The following is a 25,704-nucleotide window of genomic DNA, read 5'->3' as shown; positions in this document are numbered from 1 at the left end:
CTGACTTGCCCGCTGCTAACCTCAGCAGTGTACTTCAGTCAATCTGCCTGTTCTGTTCCCCACTCTGTCTCTGGTGAATCCTCTTACCCCCCCCCACCCCACCTCTGGCCTGTACCCCAGCTCTTGTATGCATAAATAAATCTTTAAAAAAAAAAAAAAAAAAGATAGGATTTGACTAAATTATCACCAAAGTCACAAGATTCCAAGACTCTAAAAGTGTGGGGAATACAATGCACATTTTATAAATACTTGGTACTTTATTTTGCTTGTCACACACAAGATTTAAAGAGCTAAAAAGCTCTTTAAATATAGAATATAGAATATTTAAATATAGAATATTGGGCCTCCCTGGTGGTGCAAGGGTTAAGATTCAACCTATGAAGCTATCCACAGACACTGCAGAATGAGTTCGATCCCAAGCCAGGAAGCTACCCACATGGCACAGTGGACCTCTCCAGATTTGCCCGCTACTCCCCTCAGCAGTGCATTTCAGTCAATCTGCCTGTTCTGTTCCCCACTGTTTCTGGTGAATCCTCTCACCCCCCACACTTCTATCCTGTATCCCAGTTCCTGAATACATAAATGGATAAATCTTAAAAAAAATAAATATAAAATATTACCTTCAAAAATTTCTGTGAGAATAAAAGTTTTGGGAATCCCCAAATCCATAAAAATTTCTATTTACTTAAATATTTTGGCAAATTAATGTTTTCCTGAACTCTTAAGTAATGGAATTTAGTTTTTCATTCTAATACTTACATCATTGCTGGCATTTTTAAGCTGGTTAAGCAGATAGTCAATTATATCACCACCATGATTGGCATGAATGAGACCTAATGCATAAAGACCTCCACCTTCTTGATAGGCTGATCCTGGAGAGGTGTCCTTGGGAAGGTATGTTGCCATTAACTGTAATGCTTCCTTCTCATGACCCTGTGAATTTAAGCCACAACAAAGGTATCAGGAAGAGCAAGTAAAAGGAAAATGACATTTCCTGAATGTTCACCTGCTAGAAGAGGAGGAAGTGGGGCTGTCTCCTACACAACTTTATTATTCAAATGAGGGGAGCTATTAGAGAACTAGTCTAACTGGTGGTAAGAAATGATTCAAATTTCCTCTTATTTTGCAATATTCCCCCAAATTCATCTTAGACTATGCAAATAAGTTATTTCAATCAATCCTCTGAGATTAGACAGAGAAAGGATTTCCATCTCATGTTAAAAACAAACACATATGTATGTATTTGAGCACCCTATTTACTTTATCAATCCCTGTAAGAGGATGGATCCAGTTGAACAAAATGTGTTTGTCAACGAATTACAAATTTTTACAGCTCCTGAAAAACCTTTTCTATTCTGATGCCTGTCCACAGTGATCAGTGTTTATTACCTTATGAATTACACCCAAACTGGCTGTAGCTGTAAATTTTGCCCAGTTAGTGGCTCTTGCCAACCATTCCAAGTTATCTCTGTAAGAAAAGAAAATTTAGCAACAGTATTTGTGACACTATATAATTAAAGCATTAACATCTTATCTTGAATTATTAAAAATAATTTTACCTATGGATTTCAAGTTACTGCTGATTCTATTTTATGTCCTTACTTGTTTTACTATTTTGAGGACATTGAAAAAAATCCATAATATTAATTTCTATTATGAACAAAAGCAAAAATCTACATTTAAGCCAACTAATAAAGGGAATTAATTTTACCTTAAAGTAAGCAGTCATATGTAACAAAAAACATGTAATATAGTAGAAGAATTTACAACACAAGACTGGAAGGCAATAGAATATCCCTACATCCATGTAACTATGTCAATGTAGTCTCTGTTAAAGATGATTTTAATCAAAGTGGAAACCTCCAAACATATTTACCTAAGAAACTGGTCACTGGTAGTCCCACAGTGCATAAAAGAGTTTGCTATAACAGTTGCGGTATGACATACAGAATTCCGTACTGCATCCTACAAAAACAAATACATTTTTTTTTTAGTAATTTGCGAAGTATTCCTATATACACAAATATGCTCATCAGCACATAGAGGTCCTGTTTTGTGGTAAAAACATAAATAAACTGATATTTAAAATACGGATCTTGGCTAGTTCTTTATAAAAATTAGGTAGTTAACTAATTAAAAACAAGCAAATCAAATAGAATTTTATTTGTGGTTTTGAGGTCAGTAGATTTTAGATAGGAATTAGGTAGCTGATTTTCTATTGCCTGAATAGTTTAACCTGCCATTTGCATTCTGCCAAGGTCTCTAAGATGCTGATATAACCTGAGACACTATGCTACATCTCTTCTGGCACTGGAAGTTGCCTCTGAAAGTTGCCAGAGCAATTTTATTTTTAATGAGATTATACTATATGCTTCTGTGTCTTTCTGCCATTTGTAGCAATAGTATTAAAGTTTGGAGAAGGGCCTCCCTGGTGGCACAAAGGGTTAAGCACAGGACTGTGAAGCTATCTGCAGCCTCTGCAGCAAGAGTTTGATCCCCGGCCAGCCAAGGAGCTGACCCACATGGTGCAGCAGGCCTCTCCTGCCTCGTCTGCTGCTCCCCTTCAGCAGTGTACTTAGTCAGTCTGCCTGTTCTGCTCCCTGCTCTGTCTCTGGTGAATCCTCTCACCCCTCACACCTCTGGCCTATACCCCAGTTCTTGTATGCATAAATAAATGAATCTTAAAAAATAAAGTTTGGAGAAACATTATTACCTACATTCCAATCAATCAAACAAATATTTGGTAAGGGAATATAGGTATAAAAAAAGTACAAATGACCTTGGGAAAGGGTATTGGATAAAACAGAAGGAAAGGAAGCTTTTTCATGCTATGTATCTTTTCATATTAATACATCTTTGAATCAGATGAATATTTTATCTGTTCAAAAATCTAAATCAGTAATTGTTAGGATTTATAACTTAGCAAAGGTTACAATAATAAGGTAAGAAGCTCATGCTCTCAAGTAGTTCACAGACACATAAACTATATTAACATCTTAAATGTGCTTTTGTCCAAATTTTACATGTTTATATTTATAAAATTAGCAAAAGAAAATGAAAACAAAACACGTAACTTTATAGTTCAAGAGTTTCTCCCATTATTCTTTTTACAAAACCTCCTTATTTTCTTGTTAGGAGTAAAATACAATAAAGCATTTAATAAGAAGTCAATATAAGTATATCCCTGAATAACATTCATTAGAACACCGAAGAGAAAAATAGAATCAATTCCTGGCTGGGCCCACTGTGTGGAGTTCGGTTTTCCCACATCTGGGTGGATTTTCTCCAGGGTTCTGGTTTCCTTCCCTATGCTAAAAATGTGTATGTTAGGGTAACTGGCATGTCTAAATCGCCCTGTCTGAGTGAGTACAGGTGTGTAAATGTGCCATGTAATGGAATGGCATCCTATCCAGGATGCCCTGAGCTGCTGGGCAGTGATACTAAACTGGGGTAAGTGGGTTGGGGAATGACAGAATGAATAAACATGACTGTTTACTCCTATTTGTATCAGTTAGCTTATGGTGGAATTGTTTTGACAATATGTTGTTTTGCCTAAAGTGGCAGTTTCTAAGAATCTACTGACAAATTAAGTGAAGACTTACTATACTTATATTTAATAAAGAAGAAAACATAGGAGTCTCCATTCCAGAATTTCCTACCTTTGTGTTTTTTAGAATCATGAGGTCTGTGTTATTGTTTCGTATTAAAAACTGCAAATGTAACTCAATAGCCATTTCACCACTTAAAATTTTAATCATTTTCAAAGTCTGGTCCTTGGGCTCTGGGCTCTGCCAAAACAAATAAACAAGAACAAAAATTCATGAATTGGCGAAATGCACTAAGTCAACTTTATTTTAACAGCCCCAAACTAGTGAAATGCACAAGAGAACTCTTAACTTCATAGTAAGTTCTAGAAAATCATGTGTCATTATTTTAGAGAAGATTAATTTTATTAGATGCAACTAAGATATGATACCAGCTTGATGGAAGGATGCAATTTATTTCAAACTAGTCCAATGTAAAATATTTTATTTAAAAAGGAACACTAAACTAGAAAGAGTTACTGATGATATGGGGGAAAAAACCCAAAAAGCAAAACAAAACAAAAAACCCATGCTATTTTATACACAACCAACTTACACTTTTAATACAACTCCCCATTCAGGTAAAGAACAGCTTAAGCTTATATAACCTGAGTACCAGAAAACGAAAGTCCTGAAAGAGGAAACATTTACATCCAACATATCACTGTTTTAATAACTCAACCCACTTTTCCATATACCATGAATGTTGAAAACAACAAAGATAAGTAAACTGCTCCCTCTATAATAAGGTGCCATTTATTTATTGGAGGTGACACTTTTTTATTGTCCCGTGGCAGGAGTTATTCTGAATAGTTCATTCTTTGGTAAGGAGTTAATAAGGACTTGATTTCTTCTTCTAAGATGTCTTTTAAATTTTACCTTTAACAGAAAGTACATTTTTATAACATAACTCTACTGTCAAACATCATAGAAGCAGTTATTTAACACTTACTTCAAAAAGTACACTTACCACTTCTGGTGTCTTTCCTACAAGCACACTACCCGCTTTTTCTTCTGTTTCCATTGACTCACTAAAAAGAAGAAAACCAAGTCACTAATCTGATAAATCTTTCCTAGAAAGCATGTGTGGGTGATTTGTTATCAATCTGTACATCTGAACTATGGTCACATTAAATATTCTGCAAGAAAAAATGTTCAGTTACTTCATAAATACTGCCATTAAGAAACAGAAAAGAGGGCCTCCCTGGCGGTGCAAGAGGTTAAGCACCGCACTATGAAATAATCTGAAGCCTCTGCAGCACGAGTTCGATACCCAGCCCGCCAGGGAGCAACCCACATGGTGAAGCAGACCTCTCCTGACTCTCCTGCTGCTCCCCTCAGGAGTGTATTTCGGTTAGTCTGCCTGTTCTGTTCCCCACTCTGTCTCTGGTGAATCCTCTTACCCCCCAGACCTCTGGACTGTACCCCAGCTCTTATATGCATAAATAAATATTTAAAGATTTATTTATTTATGTATACAAGCACTGGGTACAGTCAGAAGCACAGGAGGGTGAGAGAATTCACCAGAGCCAGAGAGGGGGACAGAAAAGGCAGGCCGAAGAAGTATACTGCTGAGAGGAGCAGCAGGCAGCAGGCGAGGTCTGTGCACCATGTGGGACCCTCGCTGTGGCCGGGGATCGAACCGGCGCTGCAGAGGCTGCGGGCAGCTTCGCAGCCCAGTGCTCAACTGCTGCACCACCAGGGGAGGCCCCCATAAATAAATATTTAAAAAGAAACAGAATGGAGGCTGTCTATGTACTGAATTTTTTCCAAATGGTTAAAACACACAAAGCAACTACTTAGTCATCAGAGAAGTCAAGACACATTTTTGCAACAGAGTCCCAATAAAACACTGCTTTGTATCACCGGAACAAGTAACACTAAAAAGACTGATAACACCTAATGCTGGCAAAGATGGAGAAATTGAATGCTTATACACTACTGTTGGAAGGGTAAAATGGGCAACCACACTAGAAAGCAACTAGCAGATTTTTATCTATACATATACCCTGTGATTCAGCTATTCCAATGCTAGGCATTTACCCCAGAGAAATTAAAACATCTGACTTATAAAATTAAAAATATATATATATATAAGAATTGTGCTCAGCAACCTTGTTAATAGTCCAATAACCAGTAGCAAATCAGTATAAGAATGAATAAATGAACTGTAGTATATTAATACAATAAAATGCTGCTGTGCAATAAAAAGGAAAATAGTTACTAAAATCAACCAAAACACAGATGTTTACCACAGACATTATTGACTGAAAAAAGCAGAACAAGAGAATACATTGTATATGACCCCATTTTTATTAAGTTCAAGAACAGACAAAACTAATCTCTGATAGAAATCAAAGAGTGGTTGCCTCAGGATCAGGAGTTTCTAGGATAATTGAGGTAGGGGTTATATGGGTATTTATATTTTCAGAATTTGTTAAACAGTATAATTAAGATTAGTGCATTATTGTATTTAGATTATCATCATCCAATTAAAAGAAAAAGATTTGAAGAGCTAAAAAGGATTTGGAAAAATATATAAAGGATGGGCAAAGAAAAATGTTACATATAACAAGATTTCCCAAAGAAGAAAAATAAGGGGAGGGAACAAAACAAATACCAAATAAAAACTAGAATTCAAGAAAGCCTTACTGAGGCATGAGTATGGTGTTTCTGTGGACTTCGGTGAGATCTGAAGGCAGTGAGTAAGGATTAGTAATGAGAATGAGGTAACATACTAAGTATGGCATTTTAGGCCACTTTCAACACTTAACAATTTTATATGAAAAATGTTTGTAAAGGGGCCTTCCTAGTGGTGTAAGGGGTTAAGCACTGCACTATGAAGCAACCCAATGCCTCTGCAGAACGAGTTCAATGCCCGGCCAGTCAGGGAGCAAACCAAATGGTGCAGTTGACCTCTCCTGTCTCACCCGCTGCTCCCCTCAGCAGTGTATTTTAGTCAGTCTCCCTATTTTGTTCCCGGCTCTGTCTTTGGTGAACCCTCTCACCCTTTGCATCTCTGGCCTGTATCCCAGCTCTTGTATGTATAAATAAATCAATCTTAAAAAAAAATGTTTGTAAAGTATTGGAGGGTGACCTTAGATTCCAAAAGGATAATTCTCACTGTTGTGTGGATAATTTTACAAGAAAAACAAGTAGGTATAACAATGACACAATGAAGTTAAGCATTCTAATAAGTAACCTAAATGTATTAAGAACACACAAAAAAATCTAATACTATATCAGCTTAAGATTTGTGTATATGTAGTTTTAATAAAAACACAGAGAGCTAAGAATGTTTCTTATATCTATCCAAAGTATATAAAATCTAGCCCAGCTACCCCATCTGAGATTTTTAATTTACTCCATTAGATAATATATATGCTGCTTGACAGGCTCTTCCTACAGAAAATCACTTCCACTTCTTTCCAGAAGGATCCATTTCTTTTGACTATCCTTAATGTGCACACACAGTACAAAACAGCAACAGCCTAACAATAGCCTAAAGTTCTAAAAGTGTATATTATCTATGAAAGTTAAAGGTGAAATTTATTCTATGAATACTCTACATGTTCCCAAAACGAAATAAAGGTTGTTCAACTGATTGTGATGCACAAAAAGATACTTATACCTGTCTTTCTCTGATCCTGGAACAGTACCGGGAACTGTACCCGTATTGGTGGATCCAGGCACAGAAGCAATAGGGGTACCAACAGTTCGAAGATTCTGGATCACAGATGACAAAAACTGCTGGCTAGCACTTTCATACAAATCAAAACAAATCTGATAAGCCATCAGGAGGTTGTCTTCCTTTACAAGTTTTTCTAAGATATCACTCACAGCCTGAGGATCATCTAAGAAAATTAAGCACTGAAATGCAGATAAAGAACAATTACACAATCAACAAACAGTGAACAACATAGGAAACCTGAAAATATAAGCACAGCAAACTGGGGCAGACAATCTAGCTAGTCTAATACCCCATTTCTGATCTTGACATTGGGCAAAGTTTTCCTGAAAATGGCATGTGTCTTCTATAAGAAAATCTATACAAATTATATTCACAGCTTCTAATACTGTATCTGACAAGTAGCAATATTTGTAACTGGTAGCTGAATGAATCTTAGCTTCTTTAAATCTCATCCGTAAATTACATTTAAATACTCTTTAGCTTGCATTCTCTGATTTGCTATAAAGTGTAGGAATCATTCACTCTTTTAACAAACACCAGGACAGGAGGCAGCTAAAATGAACATTCTGAAGCATTGCTCTGACTACTGGCATTATGTGCCATAAATTTTAACAAAATTTTCTTTTAAGGATTCAATTTAAATTTTCTTGTTCCCTTAAGTAGCAAATAACTCAAATTAAAAGTAAACCAGGGCCTCCCTGGTGGCACAAGGGGTTAAGCACTGCACTATGAAGCAATCTACAGCTTCCGCAGCATGAGTTCGATCCCCAGCCAGCCAGGGAGAAACCCACATGGCACAGCAGACCTCTCTTGTCTCGCCCACTATTCCCCTCAGCAATGTATTTCAGTCAGTCTGCCTGTTGTTCCCCACTCTCTCTGGTGAATCCTCTCACCCCCTGCATCTCTGGCCTGTACCCCAGCTCTTGTATGCATAAGTAAACAAATCTTTAAAAAAATAAATAAAAATAAACCAAAGTTATCATACATTAAGAATAGGAAATAATGAAAACAAAATAAATGACTAGTGATAAGGGAATGGTGAAATAAGGCAAAGTACATATACTTAATGACTACTATACCACCAAAAAAAGAATTAGAACAAGAGTTTGAAAAGTATTAGATGTAGGAAATGTTAACTTGAAGGGCATACATAGTTGATATTATTTGTCATCAAGGAGGAAAGGAGTAGGAACACTTTCACTGTATACCCTTTGGTTCTTTTTGAATCTTGAATCATGTAAATGACTACCTGTTAAAAGCATATTTTAGAAATGCAAAATAAAAATTTTAAAAATTTCAGGGGACAAGGAACAAAACAGTTGAGTGTTTACAAATAAAATTACCTCTGAGGAATAAAACTGAAATATGGAGTAAGAGGGCAGAGGACTGTCTTTCCTACAAACTTTTAAAATAACAATAAAAAACAACCACTAAAAATTATTTAGGAGTAAATTAAACTGTATTAAATTTATATACAGAACACTGAAAGGATGAATACACTGAAATATTAGAATGACGTTAGGTTATAGAAATGCTATGTCTGAGCTTGCTTATGTAAAAAGCCTTTTAAAAGGGATGTATTAATCTAAATTTAAAAAATATATAAAACAGGGCCTCCCTGGTGGCGTAAGGGGTTAAGACACAACCTATGAAGCTAACCATAGCCACTGCAGCATGAGTTCAATCCCCAGCCAGGGAACTACCCACACGGCGCAGCTGACCTCTCTTGACTCGCCTGCTGCTCCCCTCTCTGTCTCTGGTGAATCCTCTCAACCTCCCGCACCTCTGGCCTGTACCCCCGTTCTTGTATGCATAAATAATCTTAAAAAATATATATAAAACACAAAAACAACACATTATAGTGAAAAAATAAAATGTGATAATGCTAATGCTTTAGGCAGAATTAAAAAAATGTACGCAATATAATTGCTACAAAATAAAACTATAGCACTTTCAGTCAATAAAACATAAGGAGACATTTAAAAAGAAGAGAGCCAAACAAGTGGATAAAAAAAATTATACATTTCTTTTGGGGAAAGGCTCAGGGAAAGGGCCACATTTCACCTTTTTTGGTAAATGTGCAATAAAGTGGACCTCCCTGGTGGCCCAGGGGTTAAAGTCCCAGTGCTATCAAGCTATCACCAGCAAATACGACATGAGTTCGATAACCAGCCAGAGAGCTAACTCACATGGCGCAACAGACCTCTCCTGACTTGCCTGCTGCTCCCCTCAGCAGTGGATTTCAGTAAAATCTGCCTGTTCTGTTCCCCCCTGTGTCTCTGGCAAATCCTCTCAACTCCCTCACTGCTGGCCTATACCCCAGTTCTTGTATGCATAAATAAATAAAAATAAATCTTTTTTTAAAAAATGCAATAAACTTACATGAAAAACGATAAAAAATATATACTCAGATGTTCTGGTTTATGTTTGGACAACAAAACCTAAGAAAACTTTTACACTTAAAAATCTTTTAAAATAACAAGTACTATTTTTATCTTTCCTCTAACTTTTGTTTTCTAAATTCCAAAATTTCCTTTAGTGTTTACATTATTTTCAAAATGAAAAATACACAGAATGCATTATAATAAAATATTTTTTAGTTGTGAGGTTCAGTTTTTTTAATTAGTAAAAAGGAATATAAACTATATCACCTAATCTTCACAGGGTTGGTTGTGAAGGCCAATTGAGATATATGTGTAAAATCATTACAGTAATGTAATAAAATGTGTAACAGCCCAAAAGTGCAGCATAAAGTAATGCAATTACCTGACAAACATTGATGAAGTCGGGTTTTTCCAAGTTCATGTAGATTTTAACTAGAACTCTTAGTACTTTATTCCGAAACTGTTTATTCTGCATTAATGACATACAGAGCTTGAGGCTATAAGCTAGCATTCCAGGGACATCATTCTGAAAAAGATAATTTAAAGATACATTATTTTCTGGTTTCTGAAGCATTACGTTTATTTCTTTAATCATTCTAGGCAGCCAAAGATTTAAACCTCTTAAACTTAAAATGTTTAGCCATTTTAAATTAATGTTTAAAAAATTACATATTTCCCTGTCTTAATTAAAACAAGGCTTGAAAACAATGTAATATTTAGTGATCAGCCAGAATTATCACTATATGTATTAGTGCGGTATAACAGAGTGATGCTATTAGTTATTATGTAAAGACACAGCTGTCTATATGTTATTATAGTTATTATATAAAGCTATTATACAGTTATTATATAAAGACTTAGCTGTTTATATGCTGAGTGGCTATTTTTCTATGATGTCTACTGAAGTCTTTCTGCCTCCAACCCTGTTATCAGTCTCCCTCATGACTTACTGCCTGTACCAGTCAACCAGGAATATAAAGTGAGAGAAGGGTCCCTGTGTGACTCAAGATGAATGCAGTCACAGCTGGCTGTCCCTGAGGAAATTCTGACTCCCGACTATGTATAGTTTGCTTTGGGTTCTCCAAAGCAAGCTCAGTATCTGAAATATCAATCTATAAAAATCCTTAAAGATAAATAAGCATATTGAAAAGCTGTAGGTGGTACTTTTCAAAAAGGTGTCTCCCATCATAAATAATGAAATCAACTTAATGTGACTAGCATTCTTCTTAAAAAAATAAAATATAATTTAAGAATATTAGCATTATATTGTTTTATGAAACAATGCCCACGTTTACCACTTCTATCACAAATAGGAATGTTTCATAAAACTTGTTATATTCATATGCATATGTGCCCTGGGATTGAAAGTAAGATGCAATTCTTCATTTCTTTCTTCTTTTTTAAACATGTATCACCCATTTACCTTGTATGTTTATTTGTGTGACTGCCTACTTCCTCAATGGACTGTTCTATTTGGGCAAGAACTTTGTTGGTCTTGTCTGCCACTATGTCTTTGAGGCTTATAACAGTGCCTGCCATACAGTAGGCACTCAAAAAATATTGTTGAATGACTGAAAACAAATATTGTAATTTTATTCACATGAAGCCAAAGAGGGGCCGCAATATGCAAAAATGAAAAAGAGTACAAGGGCTATTGTATTACATGCGGTTGTTCATCTACTCATTTAAAAAATGTTAACTACTGCTGCTACATATTGCCTTAGACTGTGGGGACACAGTGAAGAAAGAACAAAGTCCCTGTCCTTATGGAGGTTATTTTCTGTTGGGAAAGATAGATACTAACTACTTTATAATAGAATTAATTACTATAAGCTTTATGAAAAAATACAGGGCTCCAGGAGATTAACAATAACTTGGACAGTATTTGCAGTAGGGGACAGAAGAGGGTAAAGGTGATGATGACTGATGGAAGAATCATAAACTAATGACAGATGGGCTGAACTTTAAATTCTGAACAGGAATAAAAGAGTAAAGAGATGAAAGAATATTTTTGGCAGAGGCAGTATTTTGGCCAGGGGGATGGGACTGGGTACATTTAGGAACTAGAACAAGTTCCAAATGGTTGAAGGGCAGAGTTAGCTCAAGGGGAGGGATAGGTGGGTCAGGAGGCATGCAGATCAATGTCTACTTAACTCAATTTTGCATCATTCTAACCATTTTGCTGGCTACTTACAACTGACATAATTATCACAAAAGCCATCCGAACAAGGAAACCAGCTTACAGTTTTAGACAATTAAATTAGTAGTTTATCAATATAGTCAGCTTAAAAAACTTTCCTAGGCAAGAGTTCAAAGGAATAAATGTAGTAAAATAAAAGCAGAGATTCGATGAACACACAAAACATAGCCATGGTTGATATATAAATACAAAAATAAAACATTTGCCAAGAGCACCTCTTCTCACCACTCATGAGATTCTCAGTTTTAATAATTTCCTTGCTGAGGCCCATCAATAACAATCTCTGAAAACGTATCATCTACCTACCGACTCCAGGATAGTCTTCTCAAAAACGTCCAGTCTTCGGGTCTCCAGAGCAATGCCAATAGCCTGCTTATACTTATGATCATCTAGACAGCGCTGGAACATTTTATTCACGATGCCTTCCAATCTCTGGTCAATTGGTTTTTTTTCTCCTTCAGGCAAATCTGCATTTTCCACACACTGTTTGGTATAGTGATCAATGCATTTTGCTATGAAGAAAATAAAATCACCTTGTAAACTGGGTTAAACTAGTAGAAAGGACAATGTCTATATTTAAAATTGTAAAAATTTATGGGGTAACTATAAAATAATATGCAAATTTCAAAATTTTTAAATTCTAGAAGTTACACATTTATTAACATTTAAATTGTGCTAATTTATTTTGATCAAGATCATATTACTAAACTTAACTAAGCTGTTTATTCAAGATTTGGCTAGACAGTTGCTGCTGTTTCACTTTCAAAAAACACCTGACATTGAGGATATTTTAAAAAGACCCATTACAGCAATTATCACATGCTAATAATTACACTTCTTTACATTAATGAAACCGTTAGCTCCTTGGGGGGTAGGGACATTTCAGCATTCATAGAATAATGCTGTAATGTGCAACAGGTTCTTAAGGTAATGCAAAAGATTTCCAAATCTCTTCTCAGTCATTTGTAACAATATTCATTTTCCCAAAGTGAGGGGGTAGAATCTATTCACACTCCCCTCCAGCAGGAGTCTGAAAGTTCATGCAACGGTGTACGTGCACAACTTGGCTTTCACATTTCAAGATGATATGGATGAAATACTGAGGGAAGTCAACAGCGCTTTTGATAAGAAACACTGAAGTCTGCTTATGACTTATAGAACTGAGCAATCACACCTTAAGAGTTTCAGAAAACCAAAAAAGCATAATTCTGTAGCCTTTTCCCACCTTCATAAGATGGTCATCGACACAGAGCATCAGCTACAAGCCATGCTCTCTGTGACTCACTGGCTGGCCACTCCCCTTTCAAAGAGAAGGTTCCGAGGACAAGATTAACTAGTGGAAAATTACAGGCCCAGGTAACAGAAATTACTTGAACCAGTATAAAGAATTGCTGGTCTACTAGTTGACCCATATTAAATGGGTCTATATTTGGGAGGAAGCAGAGGATGTTTATAAATGGGAAAATACCACATTCGGGGTCTATCCAGGTAAAGTGGCAGCCATAAAGACCCAAGCAAATCTGGTTGCAGAAGAATCTTCACTAGGCTCTAATATGACCTTTTTGAACCAAATGTAGTTAAAGGAAGAAAAATTAACCCTACCCAATAGAGCTAAATCTCAGAATTACAATATTTAGCAAGTTTTCCTTAGATTGCAACTACAAAGGGGGCCTCCCTAGTGGTCTAGGGGTTAAGTCGCAGAGCTATCACCACTACAGTCTGAGTTTGATCCCTGGCCAGGGAGCTGACCCACATATGGCACGGCAGACCTCTCCTGTCTCACCCATTGCTCCCCTCAGCAGTGTATTTCAATAATCCGCCTGTTCTGCTCCCCACTCTATCTGGTGAATCCTCTGTACCCCCAGGTACAGGTACACATCTGGCCTGTACCCCAGTTCTTTGTATGCATAAATAAATAAATCTTAAATGAAAAATAAAAGCATTATTTGTAAAGCAGCAGCAATGCAAACGCTTGCAGGTCACTGTTGGAAAAAATTACTAACATCCACCAAAAAATTCCTCAAATTAAAGGAGAGCTAAATGTACTTCCCATTTCTAACTGAATATAGCAGAAGTGCTCTGGTTTCATATGATATGGTCTATTCTTTAAAACCCTTTGTTATTTTCATAGGATTCATAGATGAAAACTCCAATTCAATGAACCCCCAACAGCAGTGAAGCCACTTGCAGATTTCCATGACAGCAAAAACTTTTAAAAATGTAAATACATAGATGACTGGATCAAGAAGATGTGGTACATATACACCATGGAATATTACTCAGCAATCAAAAAAGATAAACACATGCAATTTGCAGCAACATGGATGGTGCTGGAAGGGATCATGCTTAGCGAAATAAGCCAGAAAGAAAAAGAAAAATACCGGATGGTCTCACTCATAGCAGGAATCTAGAAAACTTAAATAAGGGACCAGGAAAAACAATAACTATAAGAAAGAAAATATCAAAATCAACAAACAACTATGAACCAGAGACACTCTATGGGGGGTAGGGGGCTGGGAAAGGAGGGCTTGGGGTCAAAATAAGGGGGTTGTAATTGTAAGGGGAATATAAAAATAAAATTTAAATAATAAAAAAAAGGAAAAAAATGTAAATACATACTCCTCCTTAGGACTTCTGGGACATTTAAAAAGTACTCCTTTGCACCTTATAGAGTATTTCCCAATTTCTTAAAAAGAATACCAACTTTCTCCTTTTGAGGGTTCAGGTGAGTAATGTAAATCTCTTCTTAATCAGCAATCAAAAAAAAAAAAAAAATCTATACACACCTGACAGAGAACACACACCACAGGCTCTCTGCACCTATGATTCAAGACTTGATTTTCATAAAAACATGTCTGAAGGGTATGCAGTCTCTCCTCTCATCTATTAGATCAGGAGTTTTTAAACATTTTTTAAATCTACAAAATCTTTTTTTTTTTTAAAGATTTATTTATTTATACAAGAACCGGGGTATAGGCCAGTTGTGCAGGGGGGTGAGAGGATTCACCAGAGACAGAGCAGGGAACAGAACAGGCAGAACAGAACAGAAGAGGGGAGCAGCGGGCAAGTCAGGAGAGGTCTGCCACGCCATGTGGGTTGCTCTGCGGCCAGCAGGGATCGAACTGGCACTGCACAGGCTGTGGACAGCTTCACAGCGCTGCACTCAACTGCCTGTGCCACCAGGGAGGCCCCTACGAAATCTTTTTATAAAATTTCAGAGTTGGTTCAAAATACAAGGTAGAAAATCCAAAGTGTTGCCTATGTGCTACCCCTTACTTCAAAAACAAACAAATGAGAAAACAATGATTACTAGTAAAAACAATATATTTTGGAATAATCCTGAGTTTTAAATTCTGACCCTCCTATCTAATAGCCATGTGTCATAATCATCTCAAATCCAAGTTTTCTCATTTGTGAAACAGGGTTAGCTCCTTTCTTACTGGGTGGCCTGAGGAACAAACCCTGGGATGAAGAAAACAATGTATGAAGAACAGGTATAGTGCCTACACAATAGGTATACTCAACAATTATTTCCTACATTCAAACCAACTGTATAAATTGCTATCACTTAATTTCTGTTACAGTAATCTGATTTAATTTTTTTCATAAAACAATATGCCTGTTGGACTAGAGCTAACCATAATTATTGAGATAAATCCTTCTGAATAATTTCTTAGATGCATTCTTAAAACATTTTGTGAGATGTCTTCATCATTATTATTAATGTTACTGCTCCCAAGACAAAAGATAACAAAGCATGAAATCGGAAGGCAGATCTAAAAAACAGGCTGCATAAAATTATTATGTAAAAATTATAAATTTCCAAATAAAATAAATTTTGGCAACATGAAAAAGTAACTCAGGAGAAAAAACGTGATAGGCACAATAGCAACAAAGAAATCGACAAGATACAGTCTTACCAGATGGAAGATAATTACCTATAATAGTCTCCACATATTCAGAGTTATCATTGACATTGAAGAGGTCCCCTGCTCCAAGTGCATAATTCAGAGACTCCTCAAAAGCCCCCAAATGATAAAATACTTTAGATGCCACTAAAGCCGCAAACTGCCGACTCCGGAAACCTTCATCTTCATACAAAACTTCTCTGAAAGATATCAGGAAGTACAGGCCTAGTTCAAACTGGTTTTCCTTAAACATCCCCAATCTAACTATTCAAGCCACAATTTAGTAATGGCAAATTTATAAATGAATTAGCCACAAGACCTACACCCACAAATAATGAAAGTTGATCTGTCTTATAACAATTAAAGTCAATCTGCTTTATTCCAATTTATAGAAAAGATTTCTTACATTTTGTCTACAGACTCAGAAATTTCTGCCCAGAAGTCATTGACAACTGCATTCAACTTGTGTAGTGCAAATTCCTGTAGAAAATAAAACCAAAATTTGATATTGAGGCAGACCCACCACTATATTCATCTAAAAAGTTTCCAACAAATCACAGGTAAAATTTTATCATATTTACTAAAACTTTTAATCTATGACAAAAATTTTTTTACTGATTTATACTTTCTCTTGGGCCTACACATTTCTGTTTTCAGTCACAAAACATCAGAGTAGTCATATAATGCCATTTTTATCAAAATGAATATTTTTCTTCTTCGAGTAGATAAAACTAACTCCAGGATGAATTCAGGTGTTCAAAGCCAACTAAGTATATTTCAAATTTTTGTCATATGATAATTTTAAATTATGGGACAATGAAGAAACAATCTTTTGTGCTTTCCATTGATTAAAAAACTGGGGGTGGGATAGTTCAGGTGCTATCACATTGAGGTTCATGTGCCTTGGTTTTGTTAAACTCTAGGGAGAATCAATTGCTGCTGCCAAAATACTGTTCTCTGGGGCTAAATTTCAACACCTGGGTATAAAACTGATAAGATGGCTATTTTAAGTGATGGAAGATAGACAGATAACAATAAACTTAAGAGCTTCACAGTATTCATATTAAGTTTAGTTAACTTTTCTTCGCCTCATACCTTAAGCTGTGGTTCTTCTTCATCCAGAAGAGAAATAATTCCAGCTACAAGATAAATCATATAACATATAACATGATTATAAGATATATGCCAAGATGGAAACTAACGCTTAATCAAAAATATGGAAAACAGTACAGCATTTTTTTTTTTTTTTTTTTTTTTTTTGGTGAACTTCCTGCACGGTAACTTGTTTGCTTTAACTAAGGACTAAACCCATATTCACTGACCCTCAACCTTCCCTCTTATAATATTTGTCAATTTCTTTTTTTTTTTTAAAGAGGCATGTATTATTTATTTATTTATTTGTTTGTTTGTTTATACATGCACTGTGTACAGTCAGAAGCGGGGGAGGGTGAGAGAATTCACCAGAGCCAGAGCGGGGAGCAGAGCAGGCAGAAGGACCGAAGTACACTGCTGAGGGGAGCAGCGGGTGGCAGGAGAGGTCTGTGCACCATGCGGGACCCTCCTCCGGTGGCCAGGGAGCAGCAGAGGCCGCGGGCAGCTTCACAACCCAGCACTCAACCGCTGCGCCACCGGGGAGGCCCAACATTACAGTATTTTTGAGGGCAACTTCACTAAAGGATGAGTATTTTTCTTGAAAAAAAAGTAAAGTCCTACTTTAGAGGTTGAAGAATTAACTGTTATCGAACCCTCACGATATATCTGCCTAGTTCAATGGTTTTCAAAGTGGGTTACCTGGACCAATAGCATTAGCACCATCTGGGAACTTGTTGAAATGCAAATTCTTGGCCCCAATCCAGGAGGCCAAGGGCAACTCTTGGCCCCTAATCTACTGACTCAGAAACTATGGGGATAGAACAAGCAACGAGGATGCAAACTTTCGTTGTGATACTGGTGCCTGTTAGATTTGAGAATCACTGGCCTAACTTATTGACTAACCCAAACAATATTTTAGAATAAAATTTTTCACACACAATGAACCAAGAGTTACATAACTATTATCCAAAAAAAGGGAGTAGTCATCAACTCAACAGGGCAAAATATTTCAATTATTCCAAGATGCCTATTATTAAGGCGCCTCCTTCACATCACAAGTAACTAAAAAGGTTTTGCTAAATGATAAGCAATCTGACTTGCTCTGTCTCCAATTACCCAAGCAGAGCATTCCCTGCCTTGACGCATGGGGTTAATGGAAACAACTGTCCTCTCCAAAAGACTGCACCTTGAAATATAGTCATATGTCATGGGTATTATTAGAAAAAAGACAGGGGAAATCACCACTCCATAAAGGAAATCAAACTGCCTCAGATATATGTTTTCCATTAGGTCTTAAAATTATTCTGGAACATTAAATTTTGGCACTTTTAAATTAAATCGCTCCTTTTTTTTTAAATTTAAAAGTGTCAAGATAAGTTTACTTAGGAGATGTAGTCATTCCTAACTGATAGTGTAGGGTGCTAAATAGCTTCAGCAACCTTCAGAGAACCAGACAGGAAGGGACAAAATTTAGCAAACAAAACTCCATGTTAGTGCTAGCTAGAGTATACCACTACTTCAAAAGCATAAAAACAGGTAAAAAAAAGAACTTCTTGGTACTTTACATTGGTGTGACAAGTTCCTAACGGAGAGGCTAAATTGATTGCACAGAGTGAAACAAATTAAAGAGAGTGTGTGTGTGTCCATGCAGTGGACTGCAAGCTATTGGTGTGGAATACTAGACAGGCAAGAATGCTTTAAATGTGGGACAGGCTGTAAACAGCCCAACACTTCATCAAAATAGTAAAAACGCTGCCATTTCCTATTGTCAATGATGTGTTTGAACCACTTTTACCAAACAAGGTGCTAGATTCCTCACTCCGCCCTATTTGGTTTCAATTATGACTTACTTGTTACACAGTAGTCCCAGTTTAGAAATACCGTCTTTGTCCATGGAATACAGTTAAACCAAGTCCTGTATATTCCATAGGCTAGTATTTCCCATCTTAGAAGCAAACAAGAACTCCCTTTTGAGCTGGGCGGGGTGGGAGTGAGGAATGGGAAAGGTTTAAGAAAGCTAAAAGAATCTCTTATGCTATAAGAAGAAGTCAGCAGATAATACCTAAAACTGTAGAATCGGTTTATTGCAACATTTGAGATTTACTTATAAATTTACATTTATAAATTTATATAAATGATATATAAATATAAATGTATAATTATTAATATAAGCATTATTTACAAATAAGTTATTAAGTATATAAATATTTAAGTACAAAAGGCTTGAAAGTTGAAAATGGTTGCGTCTGGGGATGAGGAAGGAGTGGGAGACCTTTTCTACTATGTGCATTATGTTAGGAAAAAACCCTTTTCAATTTCTCACCTCCCTCCGTCAACCACCTTCACTCTTTCACAGTCAAAATCTCTTAAAAAGTTAACAATACACATTGACCTCTTAATAACCACTGTGTTCTTAGTGCCTAGCAAGTGCCCAGCAAGTAATTGAACTAATGAATTGACTAATCCACACAGGGACCATGATGTTGGCCTGTTTAGCACCTAAAACAGATATTAAAATAATGTGAGCCAAAGGGCAGCAAACACCATGACAGAAGGTGTGAAACAGAAACTGGAAACCAATGCAGTAAACATAACAAATTATAATGACAAATACAGTAATACTACACTATCATCATAGTCTTGTCTCAGGATAGGGCCACAAAGACCATTATTCCTGCCAAACTCAAAAGGTATAAATTCTCTCATATTGTCACCAAGTCCTTTTTCAGTTTCTACTTTAAATACTCTAGGTCTGATTCATTGATTTGATTATGTGACTTTTCTTCACTCAAGACACTTTTGAACTTCTGCCATCCGCTCGGCTATGTTTTAAGAATAATGAAAACAAGTTTCCCCCTCAAAGTTCTACCAGAGAAAAGAAATCAAGCAAGTAAACAAAGTAATTATAGGACTGTTTTTGAGAGAGTAACAGTTAGGGGGTAGAAAGAGGCAGCATGTTTTAATAGAATAATAGGAAAGACAGACTGGAGAGGGAGAAGCTAAGGGAAAACTTGAGGAGTCTAAAAAGAAAATGGCAGGGCAAGAACCCTGAGGTAAGAAAGCAATGGACACATAAAAGGAACAGAAAGGCGGCAGGTATAAATAGGGCACAGCAAGTCAGGGAGAGAGTTGTACATGACAAGGTGGGAATAAGACCATGGAGATCTCTGCTGGATTTTATTCTAAACACAATAGGAGGCATTGGAGAAATTTAAGGTTTTAAAAGGAAAACTTTATGAAAAGAATGGACTGTTTGGAGACACCAGTGGGAAAACGGAATCTTAAGGCTGTTACAGTCATCCAAGCAAGGGAGGAACTGGTAGTCAGGGCCAAGCAGCAGCAGTGGTAATGGATGGAAAGGAACCAGAAAAGCCTGCATTTGGCAAGAACCTGGCGCTTATTTTATCTTTAGAGAGCGCTGAATGGAAAACCTTTTCCTTGTGATGAACTTAAATCCATCTCCCAATCATCTGGGACAGAAGTCTAATTCCAGGGGCAGGTGACAGCTCTTCAAATCTTCGCAGATAACCAATGTCTCGCGGCACTGCTACCGATTTCCACAAGCAGGTTTCAGAAAGATGGGGTTTTGAGCCCCCTTGTAGGTTAGTCTTCCGACCCCAGCTTGCTTACCATAAAACGCCTGCGGGACGTGCAGAGTAAAAGGGTGAGGAGGGCGTGTAAGCAGGCAAGGAAAAAGCACCAAGGCGGTGGGCGATTATAGGAAATAATGGGGGGGGGGGAAGCGGTAAAATCTCCCCTCAAAACTTGATTTCTACAGCTGATCCCACTTCGAACGTCCCGACACGAATCTCCTTAAGCCCGGCGCAGGGCACCTGCCGCGCACCCGCGAGCTCTCACTGCGCACTCTGCCTCGATCAGTGGTTTTCAGGAGAAAGCGGCCTTCGGGGTGCTCTCCTCCTGAACCCCAAAGTTCTCTGGGTGCTGTAACCGAGCAGCCTGCAGAAGACTCAGATACGACCCGCCTCCAGTCTCCCGCCAGAAGCCTCTCCCGAGACTGGCGCCGGGCCGGGTCCAGGGCAGCAGTTAAGGGGCCCGCCCGCCGGCCGGCCCGGGGGCCCGTCGCACCTCAGCCGCCTCTGCGCAGGGCTGGGTCGGGGGGCTCCCCACGGCCGCTTTGGGGAAGGGCAGAGGAAGGAAACCCCATCGGGGGTGTGGCGGGGAGGGATGGAGGCCGCGACCAGGCGCGCTCCCCCTCGGCGGAGGCAGCGGGGGGCCGCAGAGAAGCCGCGCGGGCCCCCCGGCCCGGACTCGGGGCCGGGTCTGGGGTGCGAGGGCCGCGCAGGCCGGCGCCCCGCCGGGAGGCGCCCAGTCACCGGCCCTGACTCAGCTAAAAGCCGGCGCGGCTGCTCCCCGCCGCGGCGCCGACGCCGGCCGCACTCACCCGCTGAGGTGATCATGGCTGCGCCCCGCACTCGCTCGCTCGCTCGCTCGCCCTCCCGGCCGCGCCGCGGATCTGTCAGCTCAAGCCCCCTCGCTCCGCCGCGCCTCCTCGCTCCGGGTGCGCTGCTCAGTCAGTCGCCTGCTCAGGCCGCCGGCTCCCGTCTCGCCCAGGACCCCTCCCGCCTCGGGGCTGTCCGCCGCCCGCCTGCCGCCGCGCGAAATTTCTCTCCACCTCCGTGCCGCCCCCGCCGTCTCGGCCCGCTCTAAAGGGTGCGGGAAGAACTCTCTCACTTTCTCTAGCTCGCCCGAAGCCAGAGTTTCCGCAGAGCTGGGGACAATCGTCCGCACCTGGGATCAGGCTTTAGAGTGGCCACCCCTGGAGAAAGGACCCCCCACCGCCCCCCCCGCCATCGCTGAGAAAAAGGGTATTAAGGGGAGGTGCCAGCCGTGCGCGCAGCGCCACCTGCCGTCTGGGCGGTCTCTCTGCAGCCTCCCCCAGACTCCGCGCTCCCGCAGGACTGTCACCCAAGCCCACCTTCTCTCCCGTCGGTCGCCCCAGCCCTGCGCCCCGGCTGGCACGCGCCGCCCCCCGGAGCTGCGGCTCCATAGCGGCCAGGCAGCGTGCGCCCTGGAACTCGCGCTCCCCCGCGCCCGCAGTTACCACGCTGTTCTTGAGCCCCCGTCAATGCCACCTCCTCCAGGAAGCCTGCCTTGACCCCCAACATGTGTCCCCTTTCGGCCTCTACTGCACGATGCACGAGCTGGAACCAGGTCCCCTCGCCCGTGTCCCCGCAGAAGGTGAAGCGAGCTCCAGCACCTTCTGAGAAGATTCAGGACATGGTAGAAGATTTGGCAAGAGCTCTGTTCGTAAACAACCATCTCCCTCCAAATTCAGGAGTGACACACACGCCCCAAAGCCCAGGCTGTGGCCCACACGGGCACGGACCCGGGGGGCCTCTGTGGGGTGCAGGGAGGAGGCGCCGCAGGTGCCCCCTCTGCGGTCGCCCCCCCGGCGGGATCCGCGTCCAAGCGCTGCTGGCGGCGCCCTCTGGTGGTCACGATGTTCCCAGCAGGCGGAGCCCCGGGGCGCGGGGTGCCGGGACCCCGCAACCCCGCCAGCCCAGGCGGCCAGGATGAAACCCCGGCTCTCTGGAGGGCTCGGCCCTCCGGCCGAGGGACGGACTTGGCTGCTTTATGAGGCGCGGCGTGGTGAGGGAAAGGGCTGAAGCCGGAGGGGGGCCGGGGTTCGATCCCGGCTCTGCCCCTGGGCGGCGCCGTGGCCCGGGGTCCCCCAGCCCAGTGTAGGGGGGGGTCCCCCCTCGCGCCCTTGGAGGGCTGGGCGTGGAGCTGCTAGGAGGCTGGGGCTGTTCCGCGCGTTGCTCCCCTGCCGCCCTCCTTAGGCTAAAAGCACTTATTTCTGGGAGCAGAAATTTGCAACGCTTTTGGGGGGCGGGGGCTCGGTGGGTAGGGCGGGACTTGGCTTGGTGGGCTGAGGCACCAGAGGGACCTGGTGGCCATCGGAAACACCGAGCCCTTTTTTTTTTTTTTTTTTTTTGCACAGAAGAACTGGGGTGTAGGCCAGAGGTGGGATGTGTGTGTGAGAGAATTCCAGAGAGTGGGGTGCAGAACAGGTGGATCTACTGAACTACACTGCTGAGGGGAGCAGCGGGCGAGCCAGGAGAGGTCTGCTGCACCATGTGGTAGCTCCCTGGCCGGGGATGGACTGAGGCCATAGAGGTGATCGCGCTGAGACTTACCCCTAAGCCACCGGCGAGCCCCCAAGCCCTTCCCTCTAAGGACCGGGTCCAGAAGGGCAGCTCCTGCCTCCGCAATAAAGGCTGGCCTGGGCGAGCTGATGCTGGAAGCCACTGTCCTCCCCTTGATGCAGGGCCTGGAGGACCTGCCCGCTCTGGGCTAGTGCCACGGCGGGAGGGGGTCGGGGGGAGCCACAAGGAAGCTTCCAAGACTGGTTTCCAGCAGTTCCCATGTTCTAGACTCTGGGTGTCCCCTGGTGGGGGGCGGTCACAGGTGGTATGGTGCCTTGAAATGTGGCTGATGCAACCCAGGAGCTGATTTTAAATTAAATACTGGCCAACTCAGCTATGGAAACCCAAATACATTTGGAACAATTTGAGATGGTGAATCTCTTTCAACTATAAACTTAATAAAATCTAAATACAGATCAAGTATCTGGGATAAAAATTTAATGTCTGAATTGAGCTGTAAGTGGAACACTCTATAGGATTCCAAAGATGTTAACTGCCTCATTAAAAATCCTTTTTATATATTTACAGTGGAAGTGATACTATTGGGTTCTATTTGGCTGAGATACATTAATAGAACGAATTGCCCATTTGTTTTCCTAATGTGACAACAGAAAATCTAGAGCGACCCACGTGCCCAGCTCTGGAGCTCTTAGGCTTTTCTAGCCCCACAGTGGGTCTTGGCCTGGCATCAGGCCTGGTCCTTGGCCTGCTTCTTGGCCACACCTGCCCTTTGGTGCTGGCACTAGCTGGGCAGACATGGGGCAGAGGCGAAAGGTGAGACCTGAGCCTGTCGGGCAGGGAGCATCTGGGAACAGCAGTGGCCAGGGTTGGGGTCAGGATCCAAGGCCACCAGCCTCGTGGTCTTGGTTGACCAGGAAGGGGGAGAAGGGACACAAAGCCACAAGACAGAGAACAGTTGTCTGCAACCAGGGCTCCAAATGAGGACCAGGTCACAAGGGCTACGCGTAGGGCTCAACTGTGTCAAGAAGTGCAGAGCAGGACAGCAACTGGCCGATTTACCCTGAGCATCTGGACTCCCACCTATCTCTGATGGTCACCACGGAGAAACTGGCAGGCCTGGGTCTGTGTTTGCCGCCCCTGGCTGGGGGCAGGGTTCTCGACCTTGCCGAAGCCCCAAGCCTACAGTGGCCTCTGTGCTCAGCCCAGCCTTGGCTCTGTGCTCCCCCACACCCTGGTTGCCCCCAGGAGTGGGATTCTAGGATCCCTGTGACCTGTGGCGTGGCCCAGGTGGGCAGTGTCTGCTGTGCTCCCAATCAGCAGCCCTTAAAAATACAGGGCAGGGCCTCCCTGGTGGCACAAGGGGTTAAGAAGCAACCTATGGGGCCTCCTGTTGTGGCACAGGCGATTGAGCACAGCTCTGTGAAGCTGTCTACAGCCTCTGCAGAGCCAGTTCGATCCTGGCCAGCCTGGCGAGGGCCCCACATGGCACAGCAGACCTCTCCTGTTGCACCTGCTGCTCCCCTCAGCAGTGTATTTCGTCAGTCTGCCTGTTCTGTTCCCCTCTCTGTCTCTGGTGAATCCTCTCACCCTCCCCCGCATGTGGCCTGTACCTCGGTTCTTGTATAAATAAATAAATAAATCTTTAAAAAAAAAAAAAGCAACCAATGAAGCTATCTACAACCACCGCAGCACAAGTTCGATCCCAGGCCAGCCACAGAGCTATCCACATGGCGCAGCAGACCTCTCCTCATCCGCCCACTGTTCCCCTCAGCAGTGTACGTCAGTCAATCCATCTGTTCTGTTCCCCACTCTGTCTCTAGTGAATCCTCTCACCCCCTACACCTCTAGTCTGTACCCCAGTTCTTGTATGCATAAATAAATTTAAAAAAATACAAGGCAACTGGGGTTCTCGGGGCCAGTGCTGGGACGGGAGGTTCAGGAGCCCGGAAGCATCTGAGGGATGGAAGCCTCAAGATCTCCATCACGCTCCCTCTACCTTCCTTCCCCTTGACCCCCGAGGTTGCACAAGAGGTGGCTGCTCTGGCCAAATTCCACTTCTGTCTCAATCCTTGGCCCCCTCACACACAAGCCAGGTCAGAGCGGGTCACGCAGGCCTTCTCCACGGTGCTGGCCACATGTGCCACCCAAGAGGACAAGGTGTGGTCTCGTGACCACAGGGGACCATCCCCCACTTTGCATTTGGCTGGAGTCCAGGCTAAGTGGTGTCATCAGCTTCCCCATAAGGCTGGCTCGTGCTTCTCTGCCTGGCGGCAGAGGGGCTCTCAGGATTTGGGGGCCTCAGTCCTGGCCCCTCCTCAGGTTTGCCTTAATTTTTTGGTTTGACAACAGAGAAAAATACTTTGAGAGAAACTGGGAGACATATATGGCAGAGGCTTCTCCTTGACCCCATGCAGGCCCTTATATCTTGTTGAGTGTGTGCAGATACGCACACATACACACGCTACTGAAAAGCTTAGTGCTAGCTTTTAAAAATCTTTTAAAAAATACTTTCTTGGGCCTCCCTGGTGGCTCAAGGGGTTAAGCACAGCACTATGAAGCAATCTGCAGACTCTGCAGCACGAATTCGATCCCCAGCCGGCCAGGGAGCAACTCACATGGCACAGCAGACCTCTCCTGTCTCGCCCGCTGCTCCCCTCAGCAGTGTATTTCAGTCAGTCTGCCTGTTCTGTGCCCCAATCCTCTCACCACCCCGAACC

The 25,704-nt window shown here is 41.5% G+C and overlaps 1 protein-coding gene across 1 annotated transcript in view; it reads right to left on the bottom strand.

Moving 5' to 3' along the window:
- The window catches only part of PSMD1 (proteasome 26S subunit, non-ATPase 1), an 83,010-nt gene extending 61,576 nt beyond the window's left edge, over positions 1-21,434 (bottom strand). Inside the window, exons 1-12 of the mRNA XM_037524208.2 lie at positions 21,262-21,434; positions 16,863-16,906; positions 16,174-16,247; positions 15,798-15,967; positions 12,166-12,371; positions 10,042-10,185; positions 7,216-7,454; positions 4,555-4,615; positions 3,660-3,788; positions 1,877-1,965; positions 1,390-1,468; positions 760-933 (exon numbers count right to left, since the gene is read on the bottom strand). Coding sequence (XP_037380105.2) covers positions 760-933; positions 1,390-1,468; positions 1,877-1,965; positions 3,660-3,788; positions 4,555-4,615; positions 7,216-7,454; positions 10,042-10,185; positions 12,166-12,371; positions 15,798-15,967; positions 16,174-16,247; positions 16,863-16,906; positions 21,262-21,277 — 1,425 coding nt within the window. The 5' untranslated portion in view covers positions 21,278-21,434. The remainder of the gene's footprint in view (positions 1-759; positions 934-1,389; positions 1,469-1,876; positions 1,966-3,659; positions 3,789-4,554; positions 4,616-7,215; positions 7,455-10,041; positions 10,186-12,165; positions 12,372-15,797; positions 15,968-16,173; positions 16,248-16,862; positions 16,907-21,261) is intronic.
- Positions 21,435-25,704: the final 4,270 nt, after the last annotated feature.

The sequence above is a fragment of the Talpa occidentalis genome, unplaced genomic scaffold, assembly GCF_014898055.3.
Source record: "Talpa occidentalis isolate TD23 unplaced genomic scaffold, MPIMG_talOcc4v2.1 talOcc4.3, whole genome shotgun sequence".
Classification (NCBI taxonomy): Eukaryota; Metazoa; Chordata; class Mammalia; order Eulipotyphla; family Talpidae; genus Talpa; species Talpa occidentalis.
This window is presented reverse-complemented; position numbering and strand designations above follow the sequence as displayed.